Consider the following 16,948-nt stretch of genomic DNA (forward strand, 5'->3'; position numbering starts at 1 on the left):
GAATCAAATTGACAGCAGGCTAGGCCACATCTGTCCGCTCAAAGACTCCTGGTAAGGAGATGATGAAATTAAAGAAGTGAACTACTTGGGTGTTGAAGGAAAAATCCACCATAAAACCGCATTAATATTTACTTTTCCAAGCTACTTGGACACTAAAGTCAACATTTCCAAACCGTATCCCTTTACTGGAACTTTACTGGGCCACATAGTCTTCTGTCTGTTGATGCTGTATTCTTTAGCAGTTTTTCCATTACTCAGTTTAAGGATTTGTCTCTAGATGACTGTCTCTACTGTTCATCTAAAAATACAGACTTGTCAAATTCCCAAATTAAAGGTCTTATTGATAAAATGTTTATGTAGACGAATAGTTAAAAAAAACAAAAAAAACGTCAACACAGCCTTTAGAAAGGTGCTGAATAAAAAAATGAATGTATTGTTTATCTCTGTGGAAGATATCTGACGTTTGGTTCCCACTTCTAACAAGGCTTGTGAGCCAAAAGTATAATAACGTAGGTATCACGTGGTATCTCTGGGTTGTCGGTTAGTGTGGACAAATGGATAAATGTCTAAGATTCACTGTAAGTGCCTGACAATGACATGTTGTGAAGTAAATGCAATGGAACGAGGGAGGGAGAATGCAACATCTAGTGGCTGAATGTTATCAATGTTATCAATAGCACCTTTAAAACTGAGCTGTATAATATTAAATTGCAATTTGACAGTGGACTTTTCCTTTAAGTAGGTAAGGTGCTCTCAGATGGTTGGTAAGGTCATTAAAATATCCAATCTATCTTTTTCCATTAACTTTAGTTTTTTGGACTTTGGACAACGCTCTGGAGTTATTGGAAATGTTTAGATCGCATTAGTTGTAAACAATCTTACTCAGCCACCTCTAGAAGCTAATTCTACAATAGAATAGAAACACTAATAATATTAGTGTATCCTGATCTTCATCTGCAACTGTGCAGAAGTACCACGTTTAGACAGAATGTGGCCCACTAAGTAGCAATAAATACATATATATTTAAATAAAGACTTTTGTATAAATTATCCAGTTAGTGTGCTATCATGATTTTAGTTATACATGTGCAAATCTAATTTTGACAACCTCAGAGAAGACAAATCCTGACATCTTATTTTAAATGCAGTTTCTGAATACGGGCTGTGTGTGTATTTCCCTGTGGATTGAGTGTTTCGATACTTTCACAGTATTTATATAGGACTTAGGCCTGCTTTATAATAAACAAACACGAAAATCCCCTTTTTTTATAATAATATGGGACCTTTAATTAATTTCCATAGTAAAGAACTTGACATTAGCAGGACTTTTGCAATGCTTGTTGAACAAAACCTTCAGTGTTTGACTTTATAGTCCCCTAAAAGCAGCATTTAAAACTGTCTAATGGCACCGACATCCTTCAGGTAAGTCCCTCACATCATTTATAGAGCACGGGAATCAGTGAAAGAACAACATTTGAATGAAAAACCCAGAAAATCACTGCTTTTTTTTAACATTTTATTTTTTAATTTTTTAATTTTATTATTATATTTTTTTTCATTTCATAATGGCAGTATACATAGTAACAGCAGAAAACATTAAAAACATTTACATACAAAAGAAGCATAGCAAAAACATAAACAAAGAGCTGTGCCAAACATAAAAGGACAACAGAAATGAAACAAAACCAACATAAAATTAAAAAAAAAAAGAGATCACGCAAGAGTATGACAATAATTTCACTTAAAAACTTTCTAGATATTGCACACATTCATTGTGAAATCACTGCTTTTTTGTTACAGCCTCTATCATCATTCTGCACAGCTCTTTGGGTTGAACCATGATAGTGAAAAGAAGGGGGGGTTCTCTGTCATAAATGCGTTTGCTGTACGCACTAACTACGGCATATATTTATCAAGAGGAGTCATATTTATCGATTTCACTTTATTTTAAATAAATTAAACATTTTGACTTCGTTATTAATCATGCAAAGTAATCATTTAAAAAAATTAAAAAAAATCACGCCACCCCCCCTCTCTGTGGATGAGAATGGTCTATCCGGGAAGCATGTTCAGTGTTTGGGGAAATACCATAAACAAACTGTGTTTCCTGTCAACTTGAACGAGTGTTTCCTCTTTCGTTTCAGCTTATTGCGACTGCGAAACACACGTTTTGCACCGTCTAGGAATAGTTTTGTGTTGTGTTATCGTTTGAAGCTGCTGGACCACAGTCTCAGTGTGTTATTACCCGGAGAATAACACATTTTGCTACTAGCGTTTTGGCTGCAGCTGCACCGTTTAGAGAAGAAGAGAAGAGAAGAGAGAACCATGTCTGATTTAATCCTGGTGCTCCTCTTAGTCGTGCTCCTGGTGTGTTTGCTTGCGACCGTGGCTGGCTTCCTGCTGTACTCTGGACTACTGAGTGATGTGATCATAAAGACTGGGCCACCTCCTGTCAGAAATGTGACCATTGCTTATAAGTTCCAGGAGGGATCCTACAAGGACTGCGGTGCAGCCTACACAGAGACCTGCAGCATCGGGCCCAAGCTGAGCACCGTGGGGGTCTTCTATGATGACCCCAAACAGGTGAGACCTCCAGGACTCAGTTACACTCTGTTCTAGTCCAACCACACAGCCAGCAGGGTATCTGTGTTTACACTTGACCTCATGACATAACCATAACACCCACTGTACTTTGTTTCCTGATAAGATGTTACATGGTGGGTGAGATATGCTTTGTTTGACCTGGCAAGAGTCTAAAAGGTCACAGAAAAAGAGAGTTGATATTTAAAACTTTTCACAATTTTAAGAGGTGTGATTGTTTATAGTACACTACTCAGCAATAGACCTGCCTTAAAGTCTTTGGAGATATGAAAGTGTAATGCAACAGGGCTATAAAAAAACATCACAAGTTCACAGAGGTCAAGTGGGCATCTTTAAATTGCATCAACTGTTAATCAACTTATTGTTTTGCTCTAAAAAAAGTTGTATAAGGTTTTACAATTTCAGTGAGTTTCTAATGGGGTTGTCTATCTACTGATAATGCTGTCTGAGGGGTCTTGGAGATTTGATATACGATACGATACGATAATACTTAATTGTCAGACAGGTCTGAAATTTGTTTTGCATCACAGCAGCTCCATTTGCAACATCACAAAAAGGAAAAAGACAAGAAACAAGGATCGGACATTTAAACACAAGGATATGTACATTTAAACATATGAAAGGGTAATGTAAACAGGGCTTTAAATTGTAAAAAGAATAAAAAAAAAAACATCACAAGTTCACAGAAGTCAAGTTGGCATCTTTAAATTGCTTCTTTTGTCCAACCAATAATCCAAAACCAAATATATATATTTCATGTACTGTCATAAATGACAAAGAGAAGCAGCACATCGTCAGAGGTTGATATTTAAAACTTATATTTTCACAATTTTAAGAGTTGTGATTGTTTATAGTACACTACTCAGCAACAGGCCTGCCTTAAAGTCTTTTGGGATATGAAAGTGTAATGTAAACAGGGCTATAAAATGTAAAAAAAACAACCAAAAAAAACATCACAAGTTCACAGAAGTCAAGTTGGCATCTTTAAATTGCTTCTTTTGTCCAACCAAAAGTCCAAAACCAAATATATTCAAGATTCAAGATGTTTATTGTCACGCCGGTTATACAGGTACAAACGTGTGAAAGACTTTTTGCTGGGAAGCTCCATTAAAATAATAAGTTATATTACATTTACATTACAATTATAAAAGGAAATACTTTGTACAAGGACATATTAATAACATATACAGGCATATTAAGAACAAGAGTCTAAAAGGTCACGGAAAGTTTTTTGTATTATTATTGTCAGTTTTTTGTTATGTGTGTTTTTTTTGTTTTTTCTTGTTTTTTTTTAACTCTATTCTTTCTTCTTGTCATTATTATTATTGTTATTTCTTTTCTTGGTTTTGTTTTGGTTTTTGAATGTTGAGGTTGTTTTCTCTTTCTAGTGTACTTGATGGGTTTGTCTGTAAAGCTCATCTACTTAAAAGTTGGTTTATAGACTGATGTAATTACGAACAGTGGATTGCATACATGAAAACAGCCTTGAAAAAAAGGGAAAAATAAAGTATATAAAAATAAATAAAAGGTCACAGAAAAAGAGGGTTGATATTTAAAACTTAGATTTTCACAATTTCAAAGAGTTGTGATCATTTATAGTACACTACTCAGCAACAGTCCTGCCTTAAAGTGTAGGGGGATATGAAAGTGTAATGTAAACAGGGCTATACAATGTAAAAAAAACCCCCAAAACATCACAAGTTCACAGAGGTCAACCAATAGTCCAAAACCAAATATATATTTCATGCAGCACATCGTCACATTTGAGAAGCTGAAACCAGCAGATGTTTTGCATCTGTGCTTTAAAATAGACTAAACGGTTATCAAAATTGTTTTTCTTTAACTTTCTGTCCATCAACTATAAATCAATTTATCATTAAGCTCTAAAAAAGTTGTATATAAGGTTTTATAATTTCAGTGAGTTTCTAATGAAGTTGTCTATCTGCTGATGGTCCTGTCTGAAGGTCTTGGAGATTTGATACGGAAGTGTTACAATGTGCCGTATAACAGGATGTGATTCACTTTAATTCAGCATGCATGGCTCAAGGGGTTAAATGCACAAGCGGCCTTTTGAAGGAACTGAGCCTGGATGATGAAACCAGTCAGCTGTTCAATGCCACGTTGCACTGTTGATACTTTTTCCTCTCTCATCTGTGGCTTCAGGGTGTTTCTGCATTTGTATGCCTCTGACTCAAAGAGTAACCAGTCTGCAAACTAGAAGGGCAAACACAGCCACGTGTCCGAAGACAGCTGATACATGACTGCGTGTACACCTTTTGGTCCAGTCTAAACGGTTATGACATTACAGTCACTATTCAGATGCAAGAGAAACAATGAATCTCCCTTCGTCTTTCTGATCCTAATCCAAAAACCCAAACCAAATCTCATAATGGGTCATTCCTCAGCTGAGATCTGCAGTTGTTCATCACGAGTTGTGTTTTTAGTCAACAAGAGATGTCTTGACAACAGCTGCTTGTTAGACGGGAATGTTTATTGAGTTCCCAGCTGATGAGGGCAGAGTACACACATGATACATTTTCACAAAGAGGCAGAATATATCCTGTTTTATAGCTTAATCCATGACTAAACAACTAAATTAACTGTAAAGTGTGGTTTGCTTTTTGATTAACTCTTAGCTCATCTTATATTGTGTCCGTTCTGCTGACATTTGAGTCTGTTGTGGTCGGGTGAGTTAAGCCATCTGACAAACAGTAACTGCACAGTAACTCCGTCTGAGTAGTTGACAAGGTGCATACATAGACTACGGCTAGTTAGTAGTATTAAGTCAATTGTGTTTTCTGGTTTCTGGTTCCTTCTTATCCTTTGTGGAGTTTGGCACACTGCAGCACTTTGTGTTTGTCTTTCTGCTTACCCCTGACAGTTTCTCTGTAGCCTGGCTGCCATCCTTCTTTAAGTAAAGGCTTTTAGTGGAAACCCTGACTGTGAGTCATGCCAGTGGAAAGTTGTGGCAGGAGGCTCATTGAGGAGCTTTTTTTAAACGTTTCTGCTGAGTTTATGGAGAGTCTGGATCATAACGGGCCATTTTTAGGATATCCAAAAGTCTCTGCAGGGCGGAGAGGTCTGTGTCTATTTTGAGATACTCTGAAGATGTATGGACTTTGATATATGGAGATAGATTAGACATCACAGAAATATATTAAGCATCAAAATAGTGTCATTAACTTAACTAATTCAAAGTTTAGTAGCCCGAGCTCCAAACTTTGACGTCAGAAAAGCTTTGTCTACTGATTCAGAGAATAAAGCCCCAGTCAGTCTCATAGTAAAACATGTCTACATGTAATAGTAAATTAAAACAAAGAGTGGGGGGATACAAGCTTACAGTAAGCTCTAAATGATTTACTGGCCCTTTATCACTGAAAGCTGCAAATCTGTTTGCTGCTTTCAATGTTTGTCCTGTGACATGAGAATTTGTTGACCTTCTTTGTTTACAAAGGCCAAGAGTCTGATAACTCACCACCAGCCACACCAGCAAACTCAAAATGTGAGAGATGCCATTTGGCTGAACTTTGGCTGAGATGGAATTTGTGGTAAATGTTAATAATACTTGTTTTTTATGTGACTCAGTCCAGAACTGTAATGCACTAATTAAAGAGTGAAGACTCTTGTTGCTACACTTTGCCATTTTGCTGTGTTTAGACTTGACCTTAACACTCAAAGTGGCTTCTGCATCCGGTTCTATAAATGTTTATGAATACAGGGAAGTATTCATAAACCACTAAAACTGTTGTGACATTTCTCCATTAAGTCAATGACAAGAGTTTTTGAGCTACATCTACGTTGGTTGCCTTTGAGTGTTTAATCATAAAATATTGATAGTAAGTGAGTATACTCAGTACTACTGGGGCTACTACTACTACACAGTGGTGTAGCTGACACATCTCAACAAGAGGGATCCGGGTTCGAACCCGCTGGCCAGCTTGGGGCCCTTCTGTGTGGAGTTTGGAGTTTCCATGTTCTCCCCGTGTTGGCGTGGATTTTCTCCGGCTTCGTCCTGGGGGGCTGTGGCTCAGAGGGTAGAGCAGGTTATCCTCCAATCGGAAGGTCGGTGGTTCGATCCCCGGCTGCTCCAGGTCACATGTCGACGTGTCCTTGAGCAAGGCACTTAACCCCAAATTCTCCCGAAGGCTTAGCCATCAGTGTGTGAATGAGTATTTAGATTAGATCCTGATGGGCAAAGTTGGAGTTTAGCAGCCTCTGCCATCAGTGCGTGAATGTGTGAATGCTGACATGTAGTGTGGTTTGTAGTGGTCGGAAGACTAGAAAAGCGCTATATTAAATGCAAGTCTATTTACCATTTACCATCCTCCCACAGTCCATAAACGATGTTAGGTTAATCGTTGATTCTAAATTGCCCGTGTGAATGTGAGCATGAATGTTTGTCAGCTATGTGTGACCCTGCGACCCTGAATAGGATCAGTTACAGATAATGATGGACTCAGTACAACAGCCTCCACCCTGTACTAAGCATTATAAGCCTGTATCATTAATGCTCACTACAGCCACTAGATGGCAGTGTTGGCATTGAAATTGAGTTGTGTGGGAGGTAGGCTCATCCTGCAAATCACATTGATCTTTATACGTAATTTATTACCATGACATTAAAAGTAGTGGGACTCAGTGTCTTATAATTAATTCAGTCAAAAATGGATTTCATCATATCAGAATAGAATATTTCAAACCTACACAAGTGGCTGTGTATTAATTGGCTACTGAGACACTTCTAGTATTTCTTGTTTTCAACAAATTGCAGTCATTTGCATTCACATTGCATTTTTAGTTGTGATATAATCCCTGTTTAATGACTACAGTGAAAGCCAGTAGGACTCTGTTTCCTGAGGACAATCAGTCAGACCTAACTGCAGCAACAACAACAACGGATCAAATTAATCACTGGATGTGGAAAGAGCAGGCTTCTGGTCTGGTGGCTAAATCTACTGTATGTTTGGGAAGTCAGACATCTCTCTGGACAGAGAGGACTTTTTGATTTCACTGGTCTGCACCGGTAAAGGCAGGTCGTCGCCTCATTCAGTTAAGCTCTTAATCATGTCATGCATGTGTGTGTTTTGCATGTATGCTTGTAATTGTCATAACTTATTATCACAAACGCCTGAAGGATTGAACAGTTTAGCAGTTTGGCTCACAGGGGGTCAGTCATCTGGACAGCGACCCACAACACTGGGTCACACTTTAAACTCACCTAACCATTCAAGGCAGAGGTTGCCTCGGGCTCTGCGGTAATGGGGCTCTGACACAAGTATTGAATAAATCCCGGTCTGGATAAAGGACAAACTAACTGATTGAATTCCTGGGTTGTAGCCCTTTGTTATGTTGTAGAATAGCAAGGAGTAAAAAAAAATCCACAGGCGGGCTGCTCGCCTGTCTGCAAGGACTCTCCGGAGCAAAATTCATTAGTGGACAGCAGTGAGTGCTCAGAGGCCAGCGTGTGTTTCATGAACAAAAAACACCAGGGAATAAAGAACTCCAAGATAAATGTAATTTCATTGTCTGGATAGAATTAGTAGGTAGTATAAATATTAGGGCTGTGTATTGGCAAGAATCTGGTGATATGATGCGTATCATGATACAGGGGTAACAATTCAATATATTGCGATACTGTAAGCAAGGTGTTATATATATATATATATATATATATATATATATATATTTTTTTTTTAAATCTAATTTTAGGAAAACTGTCATAGTATAAAGACACATCAAATCTGATTAAAAAAAGTCAAGTGAACTGGCTACTATGGGGACTAACATCGTTACACATGAATACAATTGGACTCATTGGATCCACAAGCGTCTCAGCTTTACAGGGATACCCAATTTATGTAATCCTAAGACTGTTTATGGACCCCAGTATGCAGAAATATTAAAATACATCATTTTAGAATAGGTGAAAATAACACATTTATACTGCATGCAAAAGCTGCATGGTCTTTGCCCCAAACTGCATGTGATTATCATAAAGTGGACATGTCTGTAAAGGGGAGACTCGTGGGTACCCATAAAACCCAATTTTTATTCACATATCTTGAGGTCAGAGGTCAAGGGACCCCTTTGAAAATGGCCATGCCAGTTTTTCCTCGCCAAAATTTAGCGTAACTTTGGAGCGTAATCTAGCCTGCTTCATGACATGCAAGTATGACATGGTTGGTACCGATGGATTCCTTATGTTTTTCTAGTTTCATGCCTTCACCCCTTCACTCTAGTTTTAAAACTGAGCCCGCTAAAACCTATGAAAGACAGAATAGCGTCCGAGTCCGTCAATGGGCCGTCTGATTTTTTAATTGGTTAATTAAAAATCGATGCAGTGTTTTGGAGAATCGATATCGCAAAACATAATATCGCAATACTTGTGTATCGATATTTTCTCACACCCCTAACAAATATATGGATATACCATTTATTTAACCATTATGCTGTCTGTAGTGGATATGATCGACGTCTATCCGTACTTGGTAGAACTACACAGCAAATGCAGCTGCCTCTCACACTGGTAACATGTTGTGTTTGTTGCGGGGCTGAACTAGAGCTGCTGTTTGCTTCATCCTCTGATCTACTGAATTCCCACTTTGTTTCAGCTTCTGCAGCAAACCCACTCGTGGCTCCCCATGACAAGCAGGAGAAAATGAAATGTCATGTGTAGACGTATATGGGAGTGGCAGTGAGAGATGAGGCTGGGTGTGGAGCTGCCTTGGAAGAGGGGTATAAATTTGTAGGAGTCTGACTCACCTTGAGAGCCTCGCAGTGCTCCAATTCATCAATCGGAATTTCAGATCAGAGCGGCGAGCATCGCTGCACTCCCAGTCAAATTTATTAGCATTTTACTGCCGCTTGTCTGTCTGTCAACACCAGCAACATGAAAGGGGGGCTTCTGGCAAGGAGTTGCCGCTTTTAAAAGGTGGATATAAAATGAGATATAAATACACTGATACTCTGAAGTCTGGTCCCACAGGTCCTCAAGTCAATATTATGCAAGAGTGTGGACATGCTGGCTCTCCCTATAGTAAAACACCCCATTAATGTTTATGGACATCTCTACACTGAGTGAGATGCTGCAAAAACGAGAATGCAGAAATCCAGATAGAATCTATTAAACGTGGAACTGCTTTTTATCCCGTAACACAACTGTTGAGGGTATTTTTTTAGGGATGCCATCTTGATCCGTTTTCATGTAGAAAGGAAGACATTACTTTACAAGCTGACATGCTACGATTAGTCAGTGACACAAGATGGTGAAGAATGCTTTTAAATCCTCCGTGCCATCAATCCGGTGACACGTATTGGCCTTTTCACCCCGTGTTATGATGCGCAGGATATTGGATTACACAGGCGAATATTTATCAGAGAGCAAGGACGTGGAGAAAGCGAGCCGAACATTTGTAGAGAAGGAAGTAAGCGTTATGCAGAGGAGGCAGGAATTCATTCATATCTCCTATTAGAGAAGATTACCTCCCTGCTCTGTGACATCTGGCTGGAGGAGTGCCACACTACGTCCAGCTGGCCAAGGAGTTGGTGAACCAACTCAACGACTGTGGCGAAGGAAAAAGCTGAGTCCTGCCTCCAGCAGGCTGCTTATCCACGCCAGTAATTATACATGCCAGAACTCCCAGGATGCCATGTGTAATTACCAGCTAAGTCTGAGCACAGCCTAAAGGCACAGAGCCGCACTTGCTGAAAGAGAAAGAGACCGAAAAAAAAGATTTCCACTAGCTCCTGACTCATTGGGGCCCACGCCTCATCACTGCAGTGGATATATAATCTGATTTGTGAGCTTGAGGCCCCCCCCCCCTTCCAAACGAGGACATATTGATGTTGTGAAGAAGTCTTCATTTTATTTTCACAATCATAACAAGCAGCGACACATTCAAGTGGCTTATCAGTAGAGGTGGGAATCACCAGAAGCCCCACGATACGATATTATCACAATACTTAAGTCACAACACGATCTTATTGCAATTTTTGTATTGCGATAAGATATATTGCGATTTATTACCTTTTCAGGTCTGCAAATTATGTTGTATGATGTTTATCAACATCTGTCTCAGAGTTTTCATTCACATATCTTGAGATCAGAGGTCACCCCTTTGAAAATGGCCATGCCAGTTTTTGATGATGTGATGTTTAGTGTTCTTCCCAACAAGCTAACATGACATGGTTGGTACAAATTGGGTTTTCTAGTTTCATATACCAGTATCTTCACTCTAGCTTTAAGGCTGAGTCCTACAACCTCTGAAAGACACAATAGAGCGCTCCAGGGATGACATATTTTTGTAGGCCAACCAGGAAGTTGGCATCGCCCTGGTTCCCTCGACAAAGAGCCAATGGGATTTTTCAATTGAGTTTTGGATTATTGCAGAAAATAAACTCTGTGGCAGACAAACGTTTATGATACTTACACGTTTTGTTCAGCAAGATAATCTAATCACAAATGAACACCACTTTTTATGATTTATCAAGTGTGAATGCAATCGCCAGAAGTAAAAAGCTAACGTTACGCTATGAACGGACTACACCACGGTCGCATGAGCGCGAGTATACACAACGAGGCTGTAATGGTGAACGAGTCGGCGCGATGACGTTTAGTAGTTTCATTTAGCCACTGGTTAGCAACTGCCTTTTTTAAGACGCGTAAAAAGCTTCAAAATTCACAATTGGGATTTATACTGACATATTTTATATAGTAGAACAAAACGTTAAAATCTCCTCAGCTTGTGTTAACCACAGACATTATTTCATGCATCTAACTAAAAACCCATTCAAAAAACACATTGACTCCCAGACGAGGGAACCGGAAGTACTAAAATGCGAACTCATTTCCGGATTTTAGGACTCATTCCTGTAGCAGCGGATTGGCAGATTGTTAAGAAGTGAATAGTTAATATAATAAAAGATCAATACTTGACGTCCGTATTGATATAATATTGCCACGCAAAATAAAGTGATACTCTGCTATAATGATTTTTTCCCCTAACCCTACTTATCAATGTGATGGTTGGTTTTTCTTTGTCCCCAAACTGTAAAATGACCCTCACTGTTCCCTTGCTAAATCAGTTTGCTTTAACTGCAATTGTTTGGGTAAAAGCATAATTGCTTCACTGCAATTGCTGCTCCATTAATTCAGCTGCAAACAGCCCATCACCTGTGGTCCCAGTGCTGTGCAGACCTATTAGTTTCAATTTCCCTCCCGGTGACTTCGTCTCCGCTGCTTCGTCTGCCGGTGGGGGGGGCGAACGGCTTCCAATCAGCTGAGACGGGTTATCACTCTGACACACTGAAGCAAAAGACGGCTCTTGTTGAGAGATTGCTTATCCCGTAGTCCTCTGCTCTTCTTGCTCCACATGTGTCCGGTTCTTTGCTTGTTCACGGAAGTGGCCTAAACACCATCTGTCTCTCTGCTCCAGATATAGAAAGAAAATGATCCTGCGAGCTGCTGAACAGAAAGAGACGGCTCTCCAGCAAAGGCAGTGATGTGTGTGTTGTTTGTGTGATACATTTATCAGATGCGTTTGGACCGTTGGGTGAAATGTTTTGGGTCATTATGCGCTCTTCGCAAACTTGATGTGTTCTTTATGGATGCTGCATTCGCTGCTTGACGCGCTTCAATGCAGACGTCGATGTGAAGACGGCCAGAAGAAGTCCAGAGAGGCTCCAAGATTGCAGAAATATTAACTGCAGTGCAGTGAAGGACCCTCGTACAATCCCAGCCTCTTAACTCCATTCTGGCGTAATGGTTAACCCAGTTTGCCAACAAGAGCATGAAGGGCAAAATGTGATGTTTGCCCACATTTTTTTAATTTCAGTGACGCTTTTTAGTTGTTGAATTGCATAACTAAAAGGCAGCATGCAAAATGAACTAAGAGAAATGTATTTATTCATTTGAAGGTCTTTTCTCCTCCCTCACTGCAGTGCTGTTGCCTTCCCGTAGTTTATACGGTGCGTTTAAAGAGGGAGCTGATGTTATGGTCTTTCAATGTTAATCGCTCCCACTATGCTAATTTGGCTGCAAATTTTGTTGATCAGTGACTTGGCAGTTGTGTTTTAATGAGCGTGGAGATGGTCCTCGGTCAGGCGGAGTACGCTATGCTCATTATGATCCTGTCTTTACAGTAAACGCAGAGCGTTGGCTGCTTGCCTTGTTTGTCCCTCTCCTCCCCAACCTGCTGCTAACACTTCAGAAATGACCATTTGTAATCGGGACCGGCACTCCCAACTCCAACAAATGCATCCCGAGTGGTGATAGCCAGGAGGGAAGACATGCAGGGCTTAGAGGAGGAGAGATGAAGAGAGTAAATCCTCATTACGTGTCTGCTAATAAAGAATTACCTCTGTCAGCCATGCCTTTTTATTGTTGGAGTGCCCTCATCCATCAAGAAAAGGCCCTTGTAGCCTCAAGCAAAGAATTGCTTTTGAAATTACTTTCTTTCCCAACAGGTCCCTGGAGACCTGGCTTAAGGGAATCCGGTAGAGATGGGATTGGCACCATTTGTGAGCCATCATAGAGTCCCGTGGGCCATGAGCTCTGCAAAAGTTGGCTGTATATGTCTTTTTTCTTACTCGATTTAACGAGCTCGCTTAGCATAGGGAAATATAAGAAATTAATGTTTGTTGCTGTACATGAAATCAGCAGAGACATACTCAGAGGAAATTAAACATTTGTGTAAATCTTGCAGATAGCTTCAATTCAGTGGATTTTACAAGTCACTGTTAACTGAATTTGTTTTCTGCAGCTTGGTACAGAAACATAATACCAGTGTTCAGTTACAGAGGAAAAAACCTCCCCAGTCTCCCCATTATCTGACTCTCCGCTTCTCACCCAGGTCAATCAAAAGCCGCAGTCGGCTTTGCTCGGCTACCTGCGGGAAATGGAATCACACGCTGCCTTCCAAAATACAACTCTGGTAGCAGCCGGCTTTTAGAGTGCCACCGCTGCCCAGCGTGGACAGTGTCTGAGAATTTCTACCTTTTGTGGTGTTAGAATTTTAGACACAAGCAAAACAACTTTGATGGGGAAGACAATACAAGTCAAGTACATGGAGTGGTGTTCCTCTCTTTCCTAATTGCCTGCAGTCTCCGTGGTGTGTTATCTGGACGGAAGAAGCAGAGATGAGATGCAGTCAGGGCTGCTGTTTGTTCTGTGCCACTGTGTGGGATGTGAATGATAGCTAGAGCCCTGAATGATATCATTAGTGAACTACTGGTTTGGCTAACACACTGTAGTCTATCAGTGCGGAGAGCATGAGAGATGGCGAGATAAGATACCGGAGCTAGGCCGTGGGAGGACCGTTGTTATCCTCTCGCTCTGTGTTTGAATGGTTATTGTTGCGTCTTATCATAGACCACCAGTGTTGACAAGGAGCAGCTCTGTACAGGAGGCTGGCTGACAGCCCATACATTTAATGTGTTCCTAAAGGAAAGAGGGCGATGCAGACCGACCCCTGCACATAAATCCATTTAGATGAGAACATTATAATACAATTCAATTGTTTAAAAAAAAAAAGAGGCTAAGGAACAAAGGTCATGAACAATTATATTAATATGGTATATAGCACCGGGTGATAATTCACTATTAATGTAATGATATGATCATATTGTGTTATTAATGATTTCAAGCTACTTGTGATGAACAATTTTCATTCAATTTATTCAAGTGCACGTTTTACCCGTTTTTTTTCAATATACTGTATATGTATGTGGATTTGCAAACATTTGACATATCATGATGAATATAGATGTCAGAGCAAGATTTGTGAGGCTGTACTACTGCTACGTTCCATTTACCTCGGAAATTGGAAGTCGGGGCTGGGACTGATGTCACACCCGAGTTGGCCGCGTTCCAGTACAAGTCGGAAAACTTAATGGAGTTTGCTCCAGCCAGGTGAGCCATTGTTAGCAATACCCGTTGATCACAATTTTCGTAGTGGCCAATTGGTGGAATTACAACTTCCGTGTCCGTCAAATTATACCATTGGGCCCAAAAAGACTTTTCCCCATACACTTACATTGGGAAAGAGACGTCTGTAGCGCAGCAGATTTCTGCTTTCATATCAATAATGATTGTGTCAAAATAGATGCCATCTTTGTCAAAATGTTCACTCCACTATTATGATTTTTTTTTAATGTCATTTCTTCAATATATGCTACTAAGCCTTATACTAGATTTGTCTTCATTGTCACATGGCTGTAATGACTGACTCCGACAATGCTAACGCAGCCATTCTGACTGCCCGTATTTGCTATGACTCATTGCTTCGTTGTAAATAGATCAAGTGTAGCTCATGCTGCCTTCAATGAATAATTCCCTGTCAAAAGCAGGTGATCTGTGTTCTCTGACTCACTGTTGAACATGGTGGTAAGGGTCTCTGTCAGGTGACAGTAAAGATTATCTGCTCATGCTCTGCTCATGCTCACCAGGCACTGTCAGTCATTATTATTACCCACATGATACAGACATTAAGAGGCACCGAGGGTTCGGTTGGGGTGATCAAATAGATTTATCTCAGTCGGTGGAGTCTCACCGGCAGCCAACCACGCTGAATTACGGCACAAAAGCTGCTGTATGAACAAAGTAGGACAGTGGGAAGAGTGCAGTGTAGTAGCAGCAGCAGCAGCAGCAGCAGCAGCACAATGCGGTCAAAAATAACCCCGAATGTGAGAAATGAGAAGGAAAAGAAGAGAAGGTTGTGGCGGTTAGATGTGATAATTGTGCGAGGACGCCAGGGACATGAAAATGAGTGTTGCTGACTCCCATCTGTGCCCCCTCAGTGCCAGCCCTTCACAGACGGCCACTGTCACACAGCAGAAACCAGCAGCATGTCTTAAACGACCATACCAGGGTTTTTGTATGTTTTATCCCATGTAGTACAGATCACATTTACTGTATTTACTTTGTTTTGGCGTTGTTAATCCTCGCCACTGGTTCCCAATTCTAAGAGTGATATAAAAATCAACTTGCAGAGACAAAACTTGCTCGAATTGGCTCTGTCGCAGTGAAGATTATGTTTGCTTTTGGTTGTGTCAACATGACATTACTCATATGTGTCTCTCAAAGTTGATTTTCATACTGGCCTAATATATTATTTTCTTTTTTTCTGCATATAATCTGTGCATGATTTCTTACAGCATCATTATTATTGGCAGTTTTCATGTCTAAATGTATGATTACAATTTATTTTACCCACGTCTGCCTGGAAGTTATGAAACATGTTCTTAGACATCAAAGATTTTGTGGCTAGATCTAGAAAATGGTGGGCAGGAATGTACAATGTACCTATGTGATGTTTTTTAGTAAATTCACAAAAACATCTTGAAAAGCAGAGTCCTTTTAACAATAGCTCCCACTCTCCATCTGAAGCTCTACGGACCGACAGCAAACTGTCTGCAAACATATGTGAGTGGGAGAATCTGCCAGATCATCGTCTGACTGACAATTCGCTCAGTGATTGTGATTCAGTCTCTCTCGCATCTGCAGGCAGATATGTGGGCACATTAAAGGTGCAATGTGTAAGATGTGGCCACCTGCTCCAAACAAATAGGGGGCAGCATTTCACCTTTTCTACTGGGTCCATACACTCTAAATTTACAGTCATCAGGTATTTAAAAACAACGACGACTATAGTACTAAAAGCAGGGCAAGAATACACACCAATTTGACCAAACTGCTGAAAGTCTTAAGAGCCGGTCAAAACAACACTGCTATCTTATAATCTTCATGTGTGGCATCGGCCTACAGTAAAATGCAAAATCTTAAATATTAATCGTTATTGTTTGTTATATTTTTAAATATTGTTTTAGTTTTACATGGTGTAAAAAATAAGTCACCGTCTAATATGCTTTGCAGCACAGACCCAATTTATTGTTGTTTATTGCCTCATATGTGCCCTGGCTGTTGGATATCTGGAGTGGGATGTTTACCAGAGCTGGCAGCCCCTCTGTCCAGTGACACTTAAAACTGATATGAAGGTGCAATGTCCCCACAAGTTTAAATCAAAAAACTTCTATTTTTGCTTCCACACATGTGCAGCATTAACCGCATCAGTGACGCACAGGTTACATCCTGCCAAGCACTCCCTCTTTCTGAGCCTCCCTGTTTGCTTTAAAGACCTATTGTTATTAATAATGATGTGTTATAAACTAATGACACATTGGTAAGAACAAACTGGTGGTCTGTGCATGCTCCCTTATTCAAATGCAGGGTTCAGTTATTTTTGTGTCGTAGTTTTTGGTCATTTTTTTGCAAACAAATTTAGGATAGAAAATGCAAAAATTATCAACTCACTGTAATACGGTCTCACCATCGATCTTTATTACGCGGCTT

At 40.0% G+C, this 16,948-nt stretch overlaps 1 protein-coding gene across 1 annotated transcript in view; it reads left to right on the forward strand.

The window, feature by feature from the left end:
- The first annotated feature begins 2,125 nt into the window (after positions 1–2,125).
- Positions 2,126–16,948, forward strand: part of tex264a (testis expressed 264, ER-phagy receptor a) — an 82,831-nt gene continuing 68,008 nt past the window's right edge. Inside the window, exon 1 of the mRNA XM_074634388.1 lies at positions 2,126–2,583. Within this exon, the coding sequence (XP_074490489.1) occupies positions 2,326–2,583 (258 nt within the window). The 5' untranslated portion in view covers positions 2,126–2,325. The remainder of the gene's footprint in view (positions 2,584–16,948) is intronic.

Source organism: Sebastes fasciatus, chromosome 1, assembly GCF_043250625.1.
Source record: "Sebastes fasciatus isolate fSebFas1 chromosome 1, fSebFas1.pri, whole genome shotgun sequence".
Taxonomy (NCBI): Eukaryota; Metazoa; Chordata; class Actinopteri; order Perciformes; family Sebastidae; genus Sebastes; species Sebastes fasciatus.